This window comes from Cryptococcus neoformans (assembly GCF_000091045.1).
Source record: "Cryptococcus neoformans var. neoformans JEC21 chromosome 10 sequence".
Lineage (NCBI taxonomy): Eukaryota > Fungi > Basidiomycota > Tremellomycetes > Tremellales > Cryptococcaceae > Cryptococcus > Cryptococcus deneoformans.
The window spans coordinates 970,041-991,574 of record NC_006679.1 but is presented as its reverse complement, the minus strand read 5'-3'; the positions used below and the strand labels follow the sequence as shown (position 1 = coordinate 991,574).

Below are 21,534 nucleotides of genomic sequence, written 5' to 3'. Positions count from 1 at the left end.
TGTACGTATTTTTATGGCGGATACATTCTTGTGTATCCATTTTATATTTCTCCGTGATTTATGAGATCACGGATGTCTAAAGTCCGGAAGTGATGACTCTCCCAGCAGCGGTGAGTTTGAGGAGGGTAAATCACGTGATCTATCCGTTCCTTACCTCCACTCACCCCTCCACTTCACTTGTCCGACCCGTCCGCACTGACCGACCAGTGATCCAACGGTCCGTGCACAACCAACGGTCCTTTGAACTAATGCAACGACCGATCTATACCTATCTAGTGTCAGAAGTGAGAAAGCATACCAGCTTTCCTGGCGTCTTCCAACCTGCACTATGGTTACGAAACTTTGTTATTCCTCTTTCCTTTTTACTCCATACACGACGAACACTTACTTCTTCTCTTCTGCCCTAAACCAAGACCCTTACCTTCCGTCCCAGTATGTATATGAGCGCAATCTGCTTCTTTGACTTTAACTGATCACACTTTGTCTATACTTACTCAAGATGAGCCCAAACCAGGTACAACAGCCAACAACGGCAAGTTCAAGTGATCCCAGAGGACTGCCCATGGCCAATGAGCTCCCAAAAACAACCAGTGCCACATTTGGCATCACAAGACGGCAAGAAGGCCATCCTCCCCCATACCATGCGTCGCCTTCTAGAGAGGATGTGCCAGAAACAATGCTGGTGATGTCTACCACGAAGCAGTGGGTGTGTCTTCGTAAGTGGTGGAAAGGAACAATAATGAACTTACAAAGATTTGCTTACTTACCTTTTCTGTCTAAAGTTGCCATTGACCTCTTCTTCTTTTTGCTCCCCTTCTTCTTCTCCCTCGCCTGGTATCTCACCGACACCAAACCACTAAAATCGTGAGTCAACCTCCATAGGTCTTTTATATCTTCAAGGACAAGAAAAAAATGGGGGGTCGACTAACACAGCATTTGCAGTGTGGCAATGGTGGTTTCATTATTGGTGTTCTCTATTTGGTCATTCCTCCGTTGGCCAGAAGTATTTAGTGACCTTTCCCAAGACGCGGTCACTAAATATTCTGCCAGCCAGCAATGGTCGCTCCTAGGGAGGAGATATGGCTGGAGCCGAGCTATGGATGCGAGGCTACGCAGAGCCGTTCGCCGAACTTCCCAAATGTGTATAGGGGGAATTGTCGTGATCCAATTTTGGTGGTTGTTGGTAAGTTTAATGACAACATAATGAGTTTTGTAGCAATAGTAGATGAATGGTGGGCTGACTGACCATATCTGGTCTCATTTTTGAACAGATGCTGGGGATGGAGAGGGCATTCATTGGAAAGATCTTGGGGATGGTTTAGGGGAAATGGGGTGGGATGGGCAGGATTCCGGTTGTACACAGGGTTACTATAAAAGCGTATTGTGGAATAGTCATTTTTTCTAGCTGTGTCAGCATGCGATAAGCCAAGTTTTATGTGCACATGAAAGGGCTTGTTAGGTCCTCGAGCTTCCATTGCGCCCTCTTGCCTTACCTTGCACACGCATGGCGGGTCCTCGAAACCAAGTGAGCCGAATTGGTTTGCCGTAGAATTCCGCAGCCCTCGGGACGCCGAGGAAAAAAATATACTGTCATTTTCACCAAGGTTGGCACTGAATATCTTTACTGGACAAGTGCAGGACAACCCCGAGGATGCAACAAGATAATAGTAAGATAGTAACTGGCTAGCGGATGAATCAATGAAACAATATTCATAAGACAAATGAAACGAACGACGAGGCTCGCGAAGCAACGAGTCAGGATGACGAATGACGACGCAATGAGGGATAACCCTGTACTATTTTCACCTCTTTCACCTCCAAAGTAGTACTTATAAACCTTAATAAAAACGCCCCTATAAGCAAGGCTATTAGCCATTTTCATTGGAAGATTGCATAGCAATCTGACCGATTGCATTTTCTCCTTTCTCACCGTCTGCAGGACACATATTGGCCAACTGCATGCATATTTTTATATCAATCGGTAGCTACGGGGCGTCCGAATCGGATAGTTCATTGCAAAAAAATTGTTCAGAGGGTGCATATCTACCACATATATAGGGGCCTTCTTTCCATAGTAAACCGGAAGGCAGATTTGTTTCCGTCGGCTGAGACTTGTTGTGGAGGTACCTTCTTCGAGTTCTTCAGGCCGCCGTCCGTCCAAAGAAGATCTTTCGGTTCCAATATTTATTTAGCCTACGTAGTATTTGTCTTTGTCACTCACCGTCTGAGTAAACAGTCGTTCATACAACTTCATTCTTTTTTCTCTCTCCATAGCTTGATCGGGAAACCGCCATTCTTCATTTTCGTCCTGTATATCAGCATAGCCGATCTTCAACATCCTTTTCGCCATCTTTCTTGTCCCCTCGGCCTCAACATCATGCTTGTCTCCCCCATAGTTCGCTATGACGTGATAATAAACACTGTTGTATTGATCGCGGAAAGTGTCGCCTTTGCAGTAGGAGCTACTACTATACATAATCATTCCCGACAGTTGCAAATCCCCCGGCAACCCAGCGTTTCTCCATCTTCAGGTGGCGATGAAGATCTGGATTGAGTAGCCAGAGATTAGAGGCTAGTATGATGTGTGCTTATGGCTCTTATCAGGTAGAACTATGTGAAATGCTAAAGTCTGCGAATGTCGTTCAGTACGTCAGTCGTTTTTTTAGCTCGCCCTTGTTGGCATGGCTTTTGCGTTTGCATCTGTTCAAACCCATAAAGTTGCAACATCCTTTCCAACCTTTGCCTTTTTTGTTTTCTACTTTTCAATAGCGTCCCGGATCAGGTGGCGAGCGTGGACACAAAGCAGAATCTTCGCCATTTCTTCTAGAAGAAAAGCTAGAGGGTAAAAAAGATAAATCAATGATGGGTAAGTCTGAACTTTGGATATTCTGTCTGGCCGCATTACAGATGGTTGTGTTGAACCTATGAGACTGTAAGCCATGATGGAAAATCCAAAGAGAAACCAGGTCATAAACGCTTTCATTGATAAGAAGGTTCATTTCGAACCAACGACTGAAAGTCCCCCTCCTCTGCGTCATGTCAAAAGGAAGAAGACAACAGCAGTGCCCAAGTGCAGGAGTGAAATATCAAGGCATGAGCTGAGAGTCAGTGAGATAAGCCTCCCAACAAACAAAAAGCACATGGTGGCCACCTCAGCCAAGGAAGGGCACTGTTCAAACGATGAGAGTTTCAAGTTTGGAAGATGGCACAGAGAACACGGACAGCGATCTAATAATAACTGGACTTCTTACTTCCTTCTATCTGCTGTTGAGGTGTTGACTTTGACATTCGTATATAACTATGATGAACACACCCAGATGCATGGAAGAGCTAAGAGAGTAGATATTGCTATTAAGCATGGTTTCGGAACTGATTTCATTCACGCTTTTGACACTTGCCGAGCGCACCCTATTCTTTTCTTGTTCCGCTGCACAATTCAGTTGGCACCTTACTATCGATTACCAAATGGTCTTCTGGACTCGATCGCATGATTTTATCTTGAGATTGTCTGGCATTATTGCTCAAGCACATATAACGGGATATCAGATTAAAATCACCAATTATCGGATCTGAATACCAGGTGATGGTACCGTACTTTCTGCAGGTAGACATTTATGCGAACAGTTGTCGTATCCAGCATTAAGATTGTCCGCAAATAAAGGCTGATCAAGTGGAGTAAAGAACGTTTGAATCAGAGTAGTCCATCCCTTAATCGTACCCGTCCGAGCTCGAATTACCCCTTGGAGTCCTATAAGATGTAAGATATAAGATATGCCAAGTCTCTCGTCTTACCCTCAAAGGCCGACGACATATTACTACAGTCTGAAGTGTCCGATGTCAACTTCTCCACCGCCTATCCTTGCTGGCGCCTCTGCTCAAGCACTCTGTCACATCCAATGTGGTTGCTAATGCAATTAGCTTTGTGAACAAACAATCGTGCTCAAGTCACACGTTCATGATGGCCAAATGACGACAGAGTCAGAGATGATGATAGTACTTCCTGAACATGATAAGCCAGCCAAAAGAATAGGAGGCGCTTATTATTTACTAATTTACTACTGCCAAGGACATGTCTGTGTAGAAGATTGTCAATGAAGCCATGACAGACGAAGGAAGCAGGATGTAAAATATGCTAAATGTCGGCGCTCGTTCGTTCTCGTCTTCGTCCGTTCCTCTTCTCCGCATATCTCATTCGACGGAATCAAATCTGCCTTCCGGTTTACTATGGAAAGAAGGCCCCTATATATGTGGTAGATATGCACCCTCTGAACAATTTTTTTGCAATGAACTATCCGACTCGGACACCCCGTAGCTACCGATTGATATAAAAATATGCATGCAGTTGGCCAATATGTGTCCTGCAGACGGTGAGAAAGGAGAAAATGCAATCGGTCAGATTGCTATGCAATCTTCCAATGAAAATGGCTAATAGCCTTGCTTATAGGGGCGTTTTTATTAAGGTTTATAAGTACTACTTTGGAGGTGAAAGAGGTGACTATTTTCTAATGTGATTGTTTGATTCCGCTAATGCTGTCTTCGGCCGACTAGTAAGCGGCCTTGTCCGTCTTGCAAACAACAAGCGCCCCTAACCGCCGTAACATCGACCTCCTTCTTCATTCGCCCCGTTGTCCGTCATACGTACATTCATTATTCTCCATCGACACCAACAGAAAGAAACCTAAACTGGCATACCAATTACCGGTCAGCTCGACTTCCCAGGCATCGCCATGTCCTCTGCCTTTCACGATGCCATGATATTTGCCGCCAGACGAGAGCCCATCACCAAGCAACACGTAACCCCTCCCCGGCTTTCGCAGCCTCCACTTCCAAACATCCAGCTCACCACTCTCGCGCCGCTGCATTCGGTCCATCATCTCATCTTTGCCCATCTCGAAGAGCTATCTCCAATCCTTTTATTGCGCGTCTCTCCATCATTTCATAAGAAGCTCTTGCCAAAACTCTACACCCGCGTCGTTCTCAATTCGGACAATGCGCCGGGCTTCTTTCATGGTGTCGCCGATGGACCAGATGGACGCAAGGCCAAGTCTCTGCAGCTCGTCAAAACGCTAGTCTTCTCGGATCCAGAAGCGATGGAGAGTATCATGCGGGAAGTTTATCAGCCACCAATACCGCGAGGATCAGATACTTTCTGGCGTCCTCGCCTAGACATCACTTATCCGCTCTTTCCACACACTACAAACGTCCAGATAGGTTGGCCTATACTTCGCTTCTTCCTCACACCGCCACACGACATTGATGGCTTTCCCGATGATGCTCGAGAAGGTTTAGCACCATCAGGAGGGCTGTCTGCAATGATGATCTACGCAATGAGCTTTTCGAGAATGCTAGAAGACCAGCTCCCAGAAATGAAAAAGCTATGCGTGGATCTAGAAAGCGGAGAGACGTACGATGGGATATCCGTGGAGCAGGTGTTTAGGACAATAGCGTACAGAGGCAGGCGTCAATGGATCAAGTCAATTCAGAGACGTTCGCCCGGAAAAGTGTTTGATTTCGCACTTCTTATTCGTGTTCATCTTCAACCCCAACAAGCACCAGTCTACCTCCCTGCAAAGACGCCGGCACCATTTGTCATTCGGTTCGTGCCCCATGCGGACCCTGACAAGCGGCCGCCGGTGGATCCGAAAGTCACGGCGTATGCGATATATAATCTGTTCCGGATACATACGAGTCGAGATAGTGTGCCAGCAGTTTTCGAGGTGATAGAAGAACAGGATGTCAGGAGAGAGTTGGCCAAGTTGATTGAGGATTTGGGTATGAGACGGAATACAGCTACTTGGGATTATTTCTGGAAAAGTTTTGAATTGCGAGAGAAGGGCGAAGAAGAAGGCGAGTGGGAACCCCCTGCATTCGACTAGACTAGAGAGTCAAAAGAGTCTACGCTGGAAGCGTCATTATAATCATGTAAGTGACCAGGATGTGTCGTTTGACTGTCAGACGGTTGCTAATGGATGTGCAGCTTTTGGGCTTTTCAGACTGTTGTCAACCTTCACGAGTTTTAGGCTCCCCTCCTTGTAGCGCATGTATATAACATTATCTGATCATTTTCTCTACGCCAGGGACGATCCTTCCCTTTGACTTGATCGTTGTCGGCTTTGCAGGCTGCCGTGACGACCTGCTGCTGCAAAGATATGATTGGGGCTAATCAGCTCACTTTAGGCGGAGAGTTGTCGGCAAGTTCGAGACCTATGCCGTTAAGACTCGGTTTCTTGCAACTGATACACAGATATGATAAAGATCAACTTGCCTCTGTATCTAATTCCCCATAGCTTCATGGCGGTTGACAAATCGCGCGGCTAGTGAACATCCTCACTGGTCATCACTCAAACACCATGTGCTCATTTATGACCTCTTCCAGAGCCGCAGCTTCTTCATCTTCCTTTTCACCAATTATACGTTCAAAGAGTTCCTCGATCACCGCCTTTCGGTTTGGGAAGGTAAAGAAGACTTTCTTTGGTCTCTGAAAAGGTCCCACCTGACTCTCATCCGTTGGATTATCGCCTTCTCTCAGCCGTGACGCGTACTTCGCTAATGATCCCGCCAGAGGCTCCACATATTCCTCTTTCGATGAAAACCTATCGGACTCTGGTTCCTCGGCTTTTACCACGACTCTCAACTTCTCCGCACTAGCCCATGCTAGCGGCATAAATTTACCGATTGATCTTAGTATGGTTGGGTTATGCACGTCGATGTAGATCACCGCATCCTTTGGGCCATTGAAGAACATGAACTCTTCAATTTCCATCCAATAATCAATCCTCCCCTTCTCTAGATGCACTTCTACCTCTCTAAACCTTTCTCCCAATTGAAGCCTCAACCGATTACCGCGACCGACCACAAAGTCCAATGATGAAGACTCCAAAATATCTATGTACTCGTGGTAATCTGACTGTACCGCCGGCCAGTTGTACACGATTTTCTCCACTTTTGGGAATAGGTTCTGGTACAGCCTTGGGTACCTTTCTTTTGTCTCCGGGTCAGGTTCTCCAATATCAAATGCCAAGTGATAGACAGCATCCATACTGGTGAAGTCTGTCAAGCGCAACACCCGGGTGAATGCTAAAGCTTGAACTGTGCGCTGATAATCTTCCGTCTCTTGCTTTAATCCTCTGAAGAGCTCTCTGGATGCCGTAACGTCTCGATAGAGGATGGGGATAGTGATTCTGTAGGAAAACCGAGATATTCTGAGTGCTGTGAGGGGACAGACGAGAGAGAGCTGCTCGAAAATGAGGTGCTGGACGGGCAGGAGACGTGCGAATGATGAGGGTGAGAGATTAGTGGACGCTGTGCCACCAGATACGGGGTCAAGAATCTTGTTGGTGGACATCTGGTTTCCTCTTTTTAGTATAAATCCAACATGGAAAGGCCTCTGGACTCACGGCTGCCCAAAACTTGACCAGGGTAGATTCCACGAGGATGAGTGTTCGAGGAAAGGTCGGAGATGTGTTTGTGATAATTTTTGCTTATAAGATGCTGGCCTGGGATAGTTTACAAGAGGTCAGGCTCGGCAACAAGGTGTAGACACCCAAATGAGCAAGCAGAGAATAAGCGTAGAATATCAGTACGTACTGCGTAGCGATAACGGATGATTACGTAGAAGAAACTCATTGCGTTCCCTATCCGATGATGACGTGGAACATTTGTTTAAATTGGATGACATGAACATTTGAGCGAAATGTGGTTTTACGTACGTATACATCATATTTCTGTTGTAAGTTGTAGCGCACTATTGATGACCCTTACTACAAGGTTATGTCGTTTTTCTACACTCCTCTCCAACGAATCGTATAGTTAGTCCATTGATGACCCGCCCTCGTTTCGGACTTGGGCGTTCCTTTGGAGGAGATCGGTCAACCGACGGGCATAAGATGCGGTGCTCCATCGCGTGTTCGGGATCGGGATAAGAGAAATTAAGCTCCCGCTTCGACGCTAGTACGATCCGAAGGAGGCACATGATGGAAGCCCACATCAGCATCTTCCGCTCCACCCTCCACAACGTCGTTAATCGCACAACTTCATGCCTCATGAGGAGCAGAAGATACACAGCGTACAGCCTTGTTAGCTGAACCTTCTTGGCGAACGATCAGTCCTGCAGAACACGTGACATCCACTGCAAGCCACAGCTTACGTTAGATGACAATAAGCGGCAATTTATGACGACGGATGCCGACCGCTTCAAATTTCGGGCATGACCACAACCGCCTTGACAGAGCACTGCAATGCCGAAATATCGAAAGCAGCGTGCAGGAAATGGCAAAGTTTATCATACGAAGGCACTGAGTGATCGACCGCACCGTCGTCCGTGTGTGACCGAAGAAATGTCCAAAGGCTAAAAGAGGACACGAGGCGCCCACGAAGGTCGGCCTATATCCACACCACAGGTTTTCCACCAACGTTATTACGTTTGGAGAGGCTGAGGAGAGGGGGCCGTGTTAAACCGGGCTTTTAGTGGATTTTTACTACTTGCAAGTCATTGCTTTTTCGGCCATGTGCAGACTGCATATACACACACTGCACAGCTCTCAATCGGCAGGGAAGGTATAAAGGAAGCCATGAAGTCCTATCCTTGCTCTTCTTCCAAGCTGCGAGATATCCGTATTACTCTAGTCATTTATTACAACTACGAACCAAATAATATACTATAAACCTACGGTCATAATGTTCACCACACTCGTCGCCCTTCTCTCGATCGTCTCTCTCGCCGCGGCTTCACCTTTGCCTGAGGCTCGATCCCTTCACAAGCGCTACACTCGCGTGCAAATTCAATCCCATCGTAACGGGGAATGCCTTGTCCCCGAAGGTGTCAAGTGGGGTAACGGTTTCCAAGTCATCACTAAGCCATGCGAACAAGCAACTTGGTGGGATATCAACCCCGGCTCTGGAAGCATCTTGTTGAGCGGGACAAATATTGCTTTGGATGCTGGCACTGGTACTGAAAACAATGAGATCGTAAAGATTTGGGATTCCTACCCCGGTCTCTTCCAGCAGACGTGAGTCCTTTATGATTTCCTTTTTCTACTTACAGTACGATTCTAACTTTGATACTAGCTGGTACCTAACCCCAGACAACCGTATTGCCATCACCGGCGGCGACCAATGTCTTGACCAAGGCGATAACGGACCTCAGACATACCAATGCACCACCGGCAATACCAACCAAGGTACGTTTCTATATCCTACCGCACATCTTTCGAGCACAAAGCTGATTTTGATTTCTGTAGTCTGGTATCTCATTGAAGGTGCCGGCAGCGGAAGTACTACTACCCTTCCCGCCGACGGTAGCGCAACCACCGCCGTTTCATCCTCGGACTCTTCTGAGCCCACTACTTCAACTGCCGAGGTCTCGATTCTTACTGATTCCCCCATCGCCACTGCCACTGCCACTGCATCTACCTAAATGATGCCGGAGGTCTATGTGAGTCCGGCGTTTAGACTTGCTCAAGAATGCCGACTGATGATAAATGACAGTAGCCAGATGAGGATATCACAACATGATGGACAGTTGACGAACAAGAATGGGAAATAAAAGGCTCATGTGTAACCTGATAATATACTCGGAAAAATGATTGCTCCCAGCTGTACATGTTTTATGCAATCATACTTTCGAAATTTACCTGCCCATAACATGCTTGGTATTACACCCAGTTACTTGGGTGATTCGACATGAATTATTGTCGGCTTTTATGAAGATATGTATTGTTCTTTTTTTTTTTACCTTAACGAGACTCTCTCGGACATGATCGACAAATGTAAGTTCGTCATATTCATATTCTCACTTCTTATCGCTTGCGACGTTGTTATTTTTGATGTGATTGTGCGGATCTTCGTGTTTTGTTGAAGTTGAACGATGTTCCATCATCACAACACTACGATATCACTGCATCATTCCACAATATTTCCCATTTTCTCTGATTACGCCTATCAGCAGTCATTTTACTTTCGCCCTCTGGACGGAACTACCAGGCACTAACAACCGATTTCTCGCTGACGCAGACCATCAATGCCGTCACACAGGAAAGGTAAAGACTCGTCATCAAAGCTCTTGCCTGCCGGTGGACTTTCATCGGCCGCAAAGGAAGTTCCTTCGACTCCTACGCCGAAGACGACACCTGCAACAACCACCACGCTGAGGAGGACACCTGCTGCAACACCGACACCTTACAAGAAGAAGGCGCCTGCCACACCCAACAATGCATCTGCAACTCCCAAGAAACCGAAAAAGAAGAAGAAGAACAACTTTTGCGCGGTTGGAATGATACTGCAAGATCATCAGAAGGCCATTCATGAAGAAATCCTCCGATCGCTCATCATCAACCTCAAGATTCCCAGGCCAACTCCGACGTCGCGTCTCTCACAGATGGAAGTATTTTTCCCGGTCCACACAATCGGATGTATCGGCACAGAGATGTGGAGGCATTGTATGATGGATGATTCGGATGCTTTTTTTGGGAGTGTGTTACACATGATCCAAGACTGCGTTCATGTGAGCCCATGTTTCTGAATTGGATTTGCTGAATGAGCTAACGCGGTGCAGTCATATGACGGATCACTGGCCATAATCCCCGAAATCTTTTGGCTCAGCAACGCACAAGAGATGTTTTCTTTTGTTTCCTTAGTGGAAAAAGGCAAACCACATAACAATTGCCTAGATTGGAAAATTCGAATGTCCATCCTTAGGCACGATTTGGACTCTCTCGTATACAACATCTATCAATCGTTCATTCGGAAGATCAAGAGGCATTTGGCCTTGATGGTTATACCGGCCATAATCGAAGCTCAACCCCTACCTGGATTCTTCACAGAGGACAAGTCGGCCTGGCCAATAACGAGCTTTATGAAATTGACCTTGGGAACAGAATCGCCCCCAGGAAGGACGTATACGACGATGGATATCATCGATTTGTTCGACAGTTTATGGAAGTGCTTTGAGGAATTCTTTGTGGAGCTTGTGATTGTGAAAAATGTATTTTCTGAATTGTTGGATTTGATTAACAGGGTGGCGTTCAATGATCTCGTCAGGAGGACAAATTTTTGTTCATTTAAACGCGGTACGTATGCGCAGTGTTTAGTTTACCCTTTAAAAGACTTGGAGCGCTCACCAGATTTTGCAGGCCTTCAAATCCAGTATAACCTCCAGCGCATCGAAGGTGAGAAGATTGGAACATGGCGTCTTCACATTTCTGATCATAACTTTTTAGAATGGTGCAGATCTCATGATATGACCGACGACCTTCACCTTCTCAGACATATACAGCAAGCCACTAAAATCGGCCTAATGAGGATGGTAGGTATCTTCCCTCATCAGCAACCGTATGCTACTAACCCAGAGCCCTTTTCACTTGTAGCAATCCCCAGAAGACGCTCATCACATCTTTGAAGTCTGTTCAGACCTCATCCCCGCCCAAATTTACAAACTGGTCAAACAATACGCCACCAACAACCCCGCCATTGTCCCTCCGGGCCAAAAATTCTTCCAGGCCATTACTGTTCGTCTACAGCCTGGGAAGGATTTTCAAAATATGACCATACCAATTATCGATGAAGCACTTCCTTTCCGAGCTCCTCCACCTAGGAAAATTGACCTGCTCAGTACTTGTGAGTTTTCTCGTGAGGATCTGGGGGAACAGGGGCAGGCTGACACTGCTATGGTAGATTTACCTGATGATGTTGAAGCCCCAACTGTTCGGCGGATAATGGATATAATTTAATGTATATGTAATGTGGTATCTTGTATGTCATAATAAATATAGCAGACAGCAAAAAACACTCCCCATCTGATCTTTCCCCCTTTCGTTGGCTTCTGTTGTTGGTGTTATCTTATCATCGCGATAAGACGTCATCGATCTTTAGTGCTCCCGTTCGTGCGCAGCAATCGATTATTCCAGATCATCATACACTTTCAGAGACGCACTGCTCCTGCAGTTCACTTTTTCATTTGTCTTTCATCTTCTTTTTTTCATCAATTTCCTTCTTCTACAATGGCCCCCGTTATTCCCACCCAAGAAGCTCCGCTCCCTCCACCACCCGTGAAGAAGTTTTATCTCTCCACACCCGACTCCATCCAACCCGCTTCTCCCCGCTCGTTCCCCCACAGTATCCCTGCCACTTCTCTCCTCCTCTCGCTCTCCCACCCAGATCCATCGACCTCCCCTGCCACAGCATTTTTCCTCTCCTGTCTCCCCGATCCTATCCTCTTCCTCCACTATGCGGCCGCATTCATTCATCCGCGGTTATCATTGGGCAATGGAGGTGGATGGAGGCATCAGTTGGTGGAGCTTGTATTGGAGGATAAGGATGGATTAGCGGCTACAAGTGGAGGACGAATAGCGGTGAGTTTGAATTGGGTACGGAACATTATGGACGAAGTACGGAAGGGCCAGAAGAGGGTGGAAATGGCCGTCAAAGAGTTCAAAGGTGTTTGTACGTATCTAATTCTATTCTGTGCGCTCAAAGATTGATGCTTATTATGGGTCTCATATGTGGTAGTATTGCATGAAATGGTGCACACAATCCAACATGATGGCCAAGGAAGTACTCCCGGGTGGTTGGTTGAGTCTATCGCAGATGTCTGCCGTCTTTATGCCGGGCTTGATCCGCCGCACTGGAGAAAGCCAGGACAGGGGAAGAAGAAGAAGGGGTGGGAGGATGGATATGATGCTGGCGCAAGGTTTTTGGCTTGGTTAGTTGAAAACGATGGAGGTACAGGAGATGGCGGTGGGGTAAATGGGCGTCAAGAACATATCCTTATACCATCTCAATCGTCAACCTCGACATCCGCCCCGCTCGCTCAAGCTACAAAATACCCCGCTTCCTCCCAAACATATCAACAGCCATTCCACCCGGTGCCTCCCTCTAAACCACGCTTAGGTCCCTTCCCTGACCTTTTACGACTTATTGACTCTCGCTTGATATACGAAAAATGGAACGATTCGTGGTGGGAGGAAATGACGGGGCATAAATTGGACAAGCTGTGGGAAGCGTATTTGGCCTATTATGGAGAGAAGTAATCAAGATAAGCGTGATGGAACCTGAATCTTCAGGGATAGTGTACAAGCCTATACATTGCCTGTGCAGGTTCAAAGGGCGTCAGGAGTACTCGAGACCATAGTCTCCGCTGATTGTTTCGTATAAAAGTAGTACGATCAAACAGATCAGATGGACTTAATTATGCGCCACTGTTGGCAGCATACCACGAGGAGTGGTAGAGGAGATTTTGGTAATAAGGAGAGTGCCTTTGAATTTAGGATAAGAAATAGGCGGATATACACTGAATGACATGCCAACCAAACAGTTATGTGACCTTATATGACCTTGTACGACTTTCCGCTTTCTATCCACCATCTATCCACCATGGCTATCTCCTTCTATTTAGTTCTTTATTTTCATCAACTGATTTTGCTTTCCCTCATTCTCTCTATCTTCCGTCCCAACGACATCCGCATCCACTGATACTCTATCTTCGGTGTCTTTACAATGTTCACCAAGAAGAAGTATACCTTCGCCTCTCAACAGATAATCAGTCGAGTGAATCGGGCGTTCAACAAGTCCAGTGCCGATTCCATTTCCTTCGACAGCCCTGTTGATTCATCACCACCCGGCACTCAAGCTTTGCCTTTCGCTCCCAAATTCTTCCTCTCTCTTTACACCTCTGAGGGCCCGTCTACACAAGAAATCGCTCTTTTTACCCGCCTTTACCCAGTGCACCGACAGATCCTTGAAGAATACGCTGTTCTCCAACCTATCACAGCCCTCTGTCTCTCCAGAGCCTCGTATGCTGTCTGCCTTCCCGTAGTGCTTAGGACGATCACAGCATGCCACGATCGGCTTTCTCGCTTTGCCTTGAAGCCTGACCTGTCGAATCTCAGGGCGAGTCTATCTGTTGGAGGGCTATTATACGCAGAGCATCTGGCCATTGACTGCTTTTCGGCCTTGGGGCAACTCATAAACCACAAGAGGGAGTTCTACCTGAGGGGCGAGATTGGTCCCAAGCCTTTCGCAAGGATTCGATGGGTAGAGATGTCCCTCAAAGCTTCGGGGTGTTGCAGTATCTGGATGCCTTCTTCGGAGCCAGTGAGTTGTCGGTTCTGGTTCCGCTTACTCTGCGAACTAGTCCAGTCAGTAGAAGGAGGATTGGAGGGACTTGTTGTTCATCTCCAAGGCAAGGAGGTTCGGCAGGAGTTCTTTGAACACACCCAGCTTCTTCTTGACGCCCTCCAGCCCCGGACGGCAATCATCAAGCTCTCAAAGGACGACTGGCCCCGCTCTGCCAACTACATTAATCTCGGACCTTGGCCGAAAGGCCGTCGACTTATAATTGAGTTCCTGCCCGCCCCGGACCAAGATAGCTACACAAGCCACAGTGCCAACTGTGTGCGCTCGTCCCAATGTCTGGTCTTGGCGGAGATCATACCGATGCATGTGATGGAACTGGCGAAAGGATACGGGCAATGGAGGAAGGTGTGGGAAGACGGGTTTATGGTGGAGTATCGGACTCCGCAGGCGGAGAGGATAAGGAGTACGGTTGGGAAATGGCCCTACAGGAAGATGTCAGAGGGAGAGGTGGAAGACGTCGAGCAGTTCGCGTACGAGCACTGTAACTTCATCGAGATTCCGGCTTAAGGTTGAAGAAAAGTGGTGGAGCTGGTATGAGTAGCAAGTCATTGGAAGCATGTGGAGATGCGGTGAGCTGATGAAAAAGTGTACTGGATCTTTTCATGATGGGACAAACTCTATGTGCTTTATAATGGAAATGAAATGAAATGAAATGGTGTGAATGAATATCTATTGCTACATCATATCATCAGTACTGCACATTAAGAAGTAAAATGATCACAATCATACTCACGCCAATCTATGTTCGTATCATATACTCCAAGATCGTATCTCATGTAAAGAAATACATCTGATTCCTAAGCAGTCTAATTATCCCGTTAGCACGCGTCTCGTGATCCGAATCCCGTTCAGATACTCACTTCGAACCGCTTATTTCCTTCCACAAGCCCCACAAGGCTCCATATCCTCCAAATCCTTAAACTTTATAATCTTCTCCCATTCCGTAGTGAACCTAACCCACATTTCCGACAACTCCGTCCCTGTCCCTTTCCATATATCCCTCACCATCTTTGCATTCGGCATACAAAGCTCAATCTCACATGACTGTGTCTCTTCGGGCCCTGGTAATCTGTCCTGGCCTACAAGCTGACCGTACATCAGGATCTCCTCGATAAGTTTATCCACAGCTAAAGCCAATTCTTTCGCCTGCAATATGGGTGACAGCTGGGAGAAGGCTTTGAAAGCTGCGGCAATTTCGGGATCGGAAATAGGTTCGTTGGGAGGAGGAGAAGTGTGAAAGACGATACTGATAAGGATTGAAGGTTCAAGCTCTCCGAATAGAGGACGTTGGTCCAGTGGATCATAGAAGAACCAGTGGATAACGACTCGACCTTTAGGCGGGTGCAAATTGAGAGAATCGGTGACTAAAGCCCCATTATAGCTGTTCCCCTTTGACGAATCGACATACATCATGTCAAAACATACAATTTCTGGATCGACCATGCGAAACAGAAGATCTTCAAACTCGCCCGCTGTGACGTAGTAATTCCCATGATGCTCGATCCATTCCATTTTCTTGATATTGTCTACACTCATCACATGATTTGTCTCCCACCGGCGCTGCTCCGCTATGTTGACATCCTGAGCAGTGTCTGGTAGAGAGCGCAGTATGTCTTTCCCCAAAAGTACGTACTTTACCGATGGGAACAGCATAGGATAGCTGTTTTCTTTCGCCATGAAGCCGAATTCGTGTGTAGGGTATTCTCTCGCAGCCATAACAATGGCCTCTGCAGCCCAAATGTCTTGAAAAGCCACCCGTGTAGTATGCTTGAACGCCTCAGCCTTCCTCGTGGAGAAGAGGAAACCTCCATACGGGTACGGCAGTTCTGCGGTCTGGTCGGAACACATACCGTAGAATACTTTCGTGGCATTCTTCTTGGAGATCGTCACATTTCGGTAGATTTTAGGGATAATTTTGTCATAACATGATTTGGAAAGGCAGGCGAGCGTGATAGGGATTACCGCTTCAAGATGGTCAAAGATGATATCGATGATGTCGGCAGGGAATGGATTGAGAGTGGTGATCTCATTGGCTGGGAGTTGAGAAGCTGCCGCTCGAGGGGAGTGGGCCGGAGACGAGAGGAACCTCGGCATGATTTCGGGCAGCTGAGGGGAGAGATTGGCTTGGAATGTTCAAGTCCATATACATCGTACGAACATTGCAGTAAAATGAGGCCGCGGATCTGAGAACACGACACGACAAAGGTTCGGCGGTTCGGCCCCCCCTCGGCCGTTGCTTATATGGAGATCGCCGGAACTCCGAACAGGGTACCTCATGAGGTGAGTCTTCTCGGTTAATTCTCCGTTTTTCGGCTTCGCTACTCGCTCAGTGTTTCTCTTTCGTTCACGAGGCAGGCAAGACCCAGATAAGCTGAGGAGACTTGAGGGCGGCGCGACTCCAACATGGATTTTCGTTCTGTTTGCTTATCGTTGTAGATCGGTTTTTGCTCCATGTTTGGCCTTTCAATTTATGCCTAGAGAGCCTTTTTAGTATTTAGGGATATCGCATCGTTCAGTCATGTCTCAAACACAGGCAACCCCGCCACATGATGAGTGGTTTCTTGTATCCTTATCTGGATCATGCAATGAAGCCCGTGTGCCCAAAATATCTCTATCCTCTGTTCATCGGCACGCAAATGATGATCTTCTCGGGCACTATGCTTGCATATACAAGGATATACGAGGTGAACGTATCCCTATTTTCAGTCTGCACTCCAGCTAAACTCATCACTTTACAGGATGAGAAACCGCATGTCCATCAGGTTGAACGCTTTGTCCAAGGGGAATTTGAGTATCACGATGAGGATCTACACACTCCAATCATATGGTGAATCTCTGGCCGTAGCTACACCTAGCCATGTTTGATGGCATACTTACTCGATTCATTAACATTCGATTCTCTGCTCACAGGCATTTTAGTACGACCAGCAATAACCAAGTGATTCTTGTAGACCAGTGCCTGCCTATTTTCATCCTTCGCATCTACCTTTTGTTCTTGCAAGGGAAAGAAGATGCAGAATGGCAAGAAAGAAGATTGGGAGAGCTGGAAGAAGGGGTGCGTGAGGTGCGACTGGAAAGTATTGGCGTTAATGGGCAGGTGCCCGACGTTACCCTGAATGCGCACGGGCAGCATGCCAACCAAACTGAGGCAGAAGCATTGAGCGTGCCAGGGCGAAGGGAAGAGGAGCACGAGTCACTGATGGGATTGAATACCGACGAGGAGCAGAGAGCACCCGAGGCGGAAGAAGGCGCAATAGAGAGGGAGTGTACTGGAAACACAGAAATAGAAATCCAGGAGCCGCAACAAAGGGTGCAGAAGATGCACATTGAGCGGATAAAGTTGGGATGGTACCTGGTTATTGCTTTTGGAGCGCTGATTATCGTACTTGTTGGAATAATAATTAAAAGTGATGTTAGACATCTTCATACCTCAGAGATTTTACTGAGCTGGCGCTATCACATAGCATAACGCCCACTTGGTATCTCTCTTTATAATTCCACTCCGACGTATCCGCAAACATCATCTTGTACATGTCCTCCTGCCATAACTCCAAATTATCGTGTAGCCTATTTCTCAGGCTCTCCGTTGTTGGCGCAGCGACCCTGAGTGTGCCGTTCTTATCCTTTTTCCCGTGAATAGGAGAACTCAGATCTTCCAGGTTTGCGTTGAGGATGTGGTAGTCAAGGGCAGGATGAGATTTACCCTTGATCGTCCATGTAATGATACGATTCAGAGTTGTCGCACCGTCTTGGCGACGATGAATATAGAGAGACAAATTTCGCGAAGCAATGTTATATAGCAGTTGAAGCTTGCTTCTCTCGCCATTCCCTGAGATTTCCTCTTCATCAGGCTTGACAAAATGAATGGACACTCGACAGGAGGAGGGGATGGATGAAAACATGATATCCCAAAAGTTATGATCACAAGAATCGTCAAAAGGCGGGTATCCCAAGTTCTCCGGAAAACTAATCTCCTCCAACTGAGGGAACACCGGTCGATGCTTCCGCACAAAGTTGGTCAACACTCGCCGAAATGAAGGCAAACTCTCTCTCTCCCCTTCGGGGATTTGCCACTTCGCATCGGGACCGATGGCAATGTAAAGCCGCTTCACATGCGAAAGTGCTTGGATCTTGGTGGCTGTGAATGGCTTGGTACCAGCCAGAGCCTTTTCATAGTGATATGGGATGGTAAAGTTTTCGTAGAGAGACGGAAGTATGCGATTGTAGTGATATCTCGAGAGGAGCAAGTACTTGGTCGGAGCAATATGGGCGAGTTCATCCAAAACAAGGTCGTGAACCTCGGTGATGGGAGCAAGACTGACAAGCCTTCTTCTCGAAAAATCATATGATTCTTTCATCTCGTTGTGACTCTTCACAGCTCAAATGGCCCATGTGGCGGATAACGCTGTAGTGTTGTTGCGGTTTAATGAATAATGCCCCTACAAACCCCGGCTCCGTTAGAGATGGCCGACGAGTAAACGAAGAGACTCCTCACATGACAAGGCTAGTTTCTCATTCTTCGACGGGACACATCGGAAAAATAGGACGATTCCAAACAGCCATACGGCAATCAAAACGAATCTAATGTCGTTCTTTTGTCAATGCTTCAATGAAGAAGGTCAAAATAGTTGCTTCGTATTGTGTTGTCTTGTTTGTGATACAATAAAAAAGAAGGGCTTCTTTGTCTGTCATCGAATCGCGAAACAGACCAAAACGTGACGTCACTCGGCCCATCTTCTTGGAAGTGACCTATCTTCTTCTTTCTCTTCTTGAACCTCCTGGCAGGCACTCTGGTGTGGACCACGCATTGCGGTAAGATTTAATTCACAAAACTGATTCGAAAACTTTTGAGAAACTCAGAACTTAGAACCAACAACTGAAACACTACTAATTCAACTTGAAGAATGAAGCAAAAACTAAACGGGAATGAGAACAAGGACTAGGTAATGGACGGAACAATTTCCAAAACATATGTAAAATGATCCCTCTAGCCTCCTTAGACGCAGTCATTGGAGCTCCTGAGATGGGCAGGATGTATCTGCTCAAGGCGATCTCGACATCTAGGTGGTCGAGGGGGCCTTACTGGTCCTAACATAGCCTCACCGCCGCGGGACTTGACTGCAGTCCCTTGTCAACGACTACCCCAAATGGGAATGGAGCCTACAGTACCCAGCAAGCCTAAGAACATCCTCGGGCAGCTGTCAGAAAAACTCAATAGGAGTCGAAAGAATCTCCTGATCCAGCATGAAGTAATCCTTCTGCCCAAAGTCTGCAAACAACGTACTCAACGCATTCTGGTCACTCTTCTCACACAAGTTCTTCACCTCAGCGCCATGATAGCAAGGATCCAGAGCTAGCAGAGCAGATCGAGGATCCATCTCGACGTAGCAGCGTTCTTCGACATGGGGGATTCTGCCGGCAGGTCAGAGGTGCGAATTGGGGATGACGGCGGTAGCACCGTTTTCCTTGGTACACTTGGCGCCGGGGATAAGGCAGCCGATCATAAGGGGTGAAGAGGAGATTGGTAGAGCCAGTGCGAATGAGATAGGAGCATTTGGTCCTATGACGGTGTATGAGTCAGCCTTTCAGTGCAAAACAAGAGAAGGATGGATGGTACTTTGCTCGGTGAAGAAGTTGGGCTTTGCAGCCGGGGACCAATTTACAAAGCAGCTGTGGAACCGAGCACGTAACCGCTTTTCTGAGGAACGAGCTTGTGACCGGTGTAAATACTATATTCTTCACTATCGCATGGCCATTACAATGTCGTCCACTATACCCAACCAAAACTGTGCGAGTACATACTTACCTGAGGAACTTGTCCATGATACCTTGCCGAATAGGAGACCTCATGACTTTGCTAACAAGGTGGGGATCCTTGCTTTAGTGACGGTAAACTGGGGTAGAACCGTCAAGGAAGAAGTCAAGGCTGACCTCCTTGTGCGCAGAAGTAGATCTGTAAATGTCTCGGGCTGCAAAATGAGGTTCAATAGTCTCGAGAAACTGGCGATGAAGCACGGGATAGAGGAAATTCTTTGACAATGACAGCGCCATCTTGAGTGATGGTTTCGGACATTTTCGGGCTCGGAGGTGTCGACATAGGCAATAGAGGGGGTGGCAACGGCCATGGTTGATAAGTCAAGTTTGGAGTTGCAAAAGGTATGAGGTAGGCTGGTAAAGATTTGAGTAAGTCTGAAAGTGAATGGAGATGCTGCATCGCTCGTCGAGGTACGTCTTTGAAAATATCAGCCGGTGTGTATAACCGAATATCGCCCCATCATCATGCTACAGGATGAATCTCCATAAAAGTACGTGTGCACTCCAGGTTCCAACACTCGCTGTGCATTCGATAACGGTAAGACGGCATTGCCAGCTTGGTTCGCCACACCAAAGGTCGTATGTATCACCTCGTTTTTTAAAGTTCAAGAAGCCGCAACTTCCTTTGCTGTCAGTCGAATTCTAAAGCTGCTAAAGTAGCTTGTTTTCCCTTACGACCGTGACTCCTCGCCGCCTTCTAGAACAGAATGGCCGGCTGAAAGTTTCAAGGCCAATGAGTGACAAAGTTCTCTGAGACAGTCATCATACCGATTGACGCTGCAGCGAAGAATCCAAGAGAACAGAATGTTAACAAACAGTGAAGGACCGAGTCAGGTCAAGAATAAGGGAGGTGGGCGGTTAGATCTATTCGGAGTCTATCTCAGAATGAGATCTAGATAAGATTGGTTATTTAAAGGAGTGTGGGCGCCGTCTCCTCCGGATTGAACGCCGGCCAATTTAGATATTCGATTATCATTGATCAGGCACAGCCGACGGCGGTGTTTCTTTTTTTATAATAAAGGGGAAAAAAGACACGAATAATCGGCTTCGCCGTCCCGTAGCATTCTTCTTTTCGTAGCAGCTATGCCCCTGTTACCTCTTTCCATCTCTCATGTTCTCCTAAACACGACTCTACACATGATCCTCTTCTAAGATCAGGCCTTGATTGACCTCCATATTCCTCCATAATGGCAATCTCTGACCCGGAGGCTGAGTCGTAAGCACTACATTTCATCGTTAATGATTTAAAAGAAGATAAGACACCACCACGTAGTCTTTACAAAAACTATTTAATAGCTACCTCGAAAATGATTCGATTGCCTTTCCATAAACCTTCTCGGAACGAATGCCCATTTCATCGGGATTCACTTTGACTATTTGACGACGCTTAACGGCCGTACAACATACAACAACCTCGATAGATCAACCTCGTGGTCCTCCATAACGGGATTGATCGATCATCGGTGCTGTATTATTCGTGGCTATTGGCCAGGGTGTACTCTCTGTCCAATATGTCTGTTAATAACTGAGTTATTATGGCGTATGAGGCTAGGTCATGTTTGCTGGCGTCCGATCGGCGCATATCTTCTG

The 21,534-nt window shown here is 46.9% G+C and overlaps 10 protein-coding genes across 10 annotated transcripts; 6 read left to right on the top strand and 4 right to left on the bottom strand.

Moving 5' to 3' along the window:
- Positions 1–20: 20 nt before the first annotated feature.
- On the bottom strand, positions 21–1,684 carry CNJ03175 (hypothetical protein). Its single transcript, XM_024658792.1, has 5 exons — positions 1,494–1,684; positions 930–1,401; positions 768–856; positions 389–689; positions 21–326 (listed from the first exon to the last, which is right to left on the bottom strand). The coding sequence occupies exons 2-4, from the start codon at positions 960–962 to the stop codon at positions 539–541; spliced, it is 273 nt and encodes a 90-aa protein (XP_024514470.1). The 5' UTR covers positions 963–1,401; positions 1,494–1,684; the 3' UTR covers positions 21–326; positions 389–538.
- On the top strand, positions 335–1,434 carry CNJ03177 (hypothetical protein). The gene is made up of 5 exons (XM_024658791.1): positions 335–432; positions 500–716; positions 783–864; positions 943–1,183; positions 1,272–1,434. Exons 2-5 carry the CDS (start codon positions 500–502, stop codon positions 1,320–1,322), a joined length of 591 nt encoding a protein of 196 aa, XP_024514469.1. The 5' UTR covers positions 335–432; the 3' UTR covers positions 1,323–1,434.
- Positions 1,685–4,369: 2,685 nt separating the features above from the next.
- CNJ03170 (expressed protein) lies at positions 4,370–7,699 on the bottom strand. Its single transcript, XM_024658000.1, has 2 exons — positions 7,398–7,699; positions 4,370–7,345 (listed from the first exon to the last, which is right to left on the bottom strand). The coding sequence occupies exon 2, from the start codon at positions 7,343–7,345 to the stop codon at positions 6,338–6,340; it is 1,008 nt and encodes a 335-aa protein (XP_024513630.1). The 5' UTR covers positions 7,398–7,699; the 3' UTR covers positions 4,370–6,337.
- On the top strand, positions 4,633–6,061 carry CNJ03173 (hypothetical protein). The gene is made up of 2 exons (XM_024658790.1): positions 4,633–5,922; positions 5,978–6,061. Exon 1 carries the CDS (start codon positions 4,728–4,730, stop codon positions 5,874–5,876), a length of 1,149 nt encoding a protein of 382 aa, XP_024514468.1. The 5' UTR covers positions 4,633–4,727; the 3' UTR covers positions 5,877–5,922; positions 5,978–6,061.
- A 325-nt stretch (positions 7,700–8,024) lies between the features above and the next one.
- On the top strand, positions 8,025–9,680 carry CNJ03160 (conserved hypothetical protein). The gene is made up of 4 exons (XM_567395.1): positions 8,025–9,008; positions 9,067–9,179; positions 9,240–9,433; positions 9,487–9,680. Exons 1-3 carry the CDS (start codon positions 8,677–8,679, stop codon positions 9,413–9,415), a joined length of 621 nt encoding a protein of 206 aa, XP_567395.1. The 5' UTR covers positions 8,025–8,676; the 3' UTR covers positions 9,416–9,433; positions 9,487–9,680.
- Positions 9,681–9,906: 226 nt separating this feature from the next.
- Positions 9,907–11,760, top strand: CNJ03155 (hypothetical protein). Its single transcript, XM_024658789.1, has 5 exons — positions 9,907–10,501; positions 10,553–11,165; positions 11,217–11,302; positions 11,364–11,613; positions 11,671–11,760. The coding sequence occupies exons 1-5, from the start codon at positions 10,019–10,021 to the stop codon at positions 11,724–11,726; spliced, it is 1,488 nt and encodes a 495-aa protein (XP_024514467.1). The 5' UTR covers positions 9,907–10,018; the 3' UTR covers positions 11,727–11,760.
- A 166-nt stretch (positions 11,761–11,926) lies between these two features.
- On the top strand, positions 11,927–13,301 carry CNJ03153 (hypothetical protein). The gene is made up of 2 exons (XM_024658788.1): positions 11,927–12,438; positions 12,505–13,301. The coding sequence occupies exons 1-2, from the start codon at positions 11,997–11,999 to the stop codon at positions 13,023–13,025; spliced, it is 963 nt and encodes a 320-aa protein (XP_024514466.1). The 5' UTR covers positions 11,927–11,996; the 3' UTR covers positions 13,026–13,301.
- A 1-nt stretch (position 13,302) lies between these two features.
- Positions 13,303–14,739, top strand: CNJ03150 (expressed protein). Its single transcript, XM_567394.2, has one exon. It carries the CDS (start codon positions 13,492–13,494, stop codon positions 14,635–14,637), a length of 1,146 nt encoding a protein of 381 aa, XP_567394.1. The 5' UTR covers positions 13,303–13,491; the 3' UTR covers positions 14,638–14,739.
- CNJ03140 (expressed protein) lies at positions 14,723–16,268 on the bottom strand. The gene is made up of 3 exons (XM_567393.1): positions 14,991–16,268; positions 14,864–14,936; positions 14,723–14,805 (listed from the first exon to the last, which is right to left on the bottom strand). Exon 1 carries the CDS (start codon positions 16,222–16,224, stop codon positions 15,001–15,003), a length of 1,224 nt encoding a protein of 407 aa, XP_567393.1. The 5' UTR covers positions 16,225–16,268; the 3' UTR covers positions 14,723–14,805; positions 14,864–14,936; positions 14,991–15,000.
- Positions 16,269–16,772: 504 nt separating this feature from the next.
- Positions 16,773–18,796, bottom strand: CNJ03130 (expressed protein). The gene is made up of 3 exons (XM_024657999.1): positions 18,626–18,796; positions 17,008–18,569; positions 16,773–16,944 (listed from the first exon to the last, which is right to left on the bottom strand). The coding sequence occupies exon 2, from the start codon at positions 18,486–18,488 to the stop codon at positions 17,544–17,546; it is 945 nt and encodes a 314-aa protein (XP_024513629.1). The 5' UTR covers positions 18,489–18,569; positions 18,626–18,796; the 3' UTR covers positions 16,773–16,944; positions 17,008–17,543.
- Between the last annotated feature and the right edge of the window lie 2,738 nt (positions 18,797–21,534).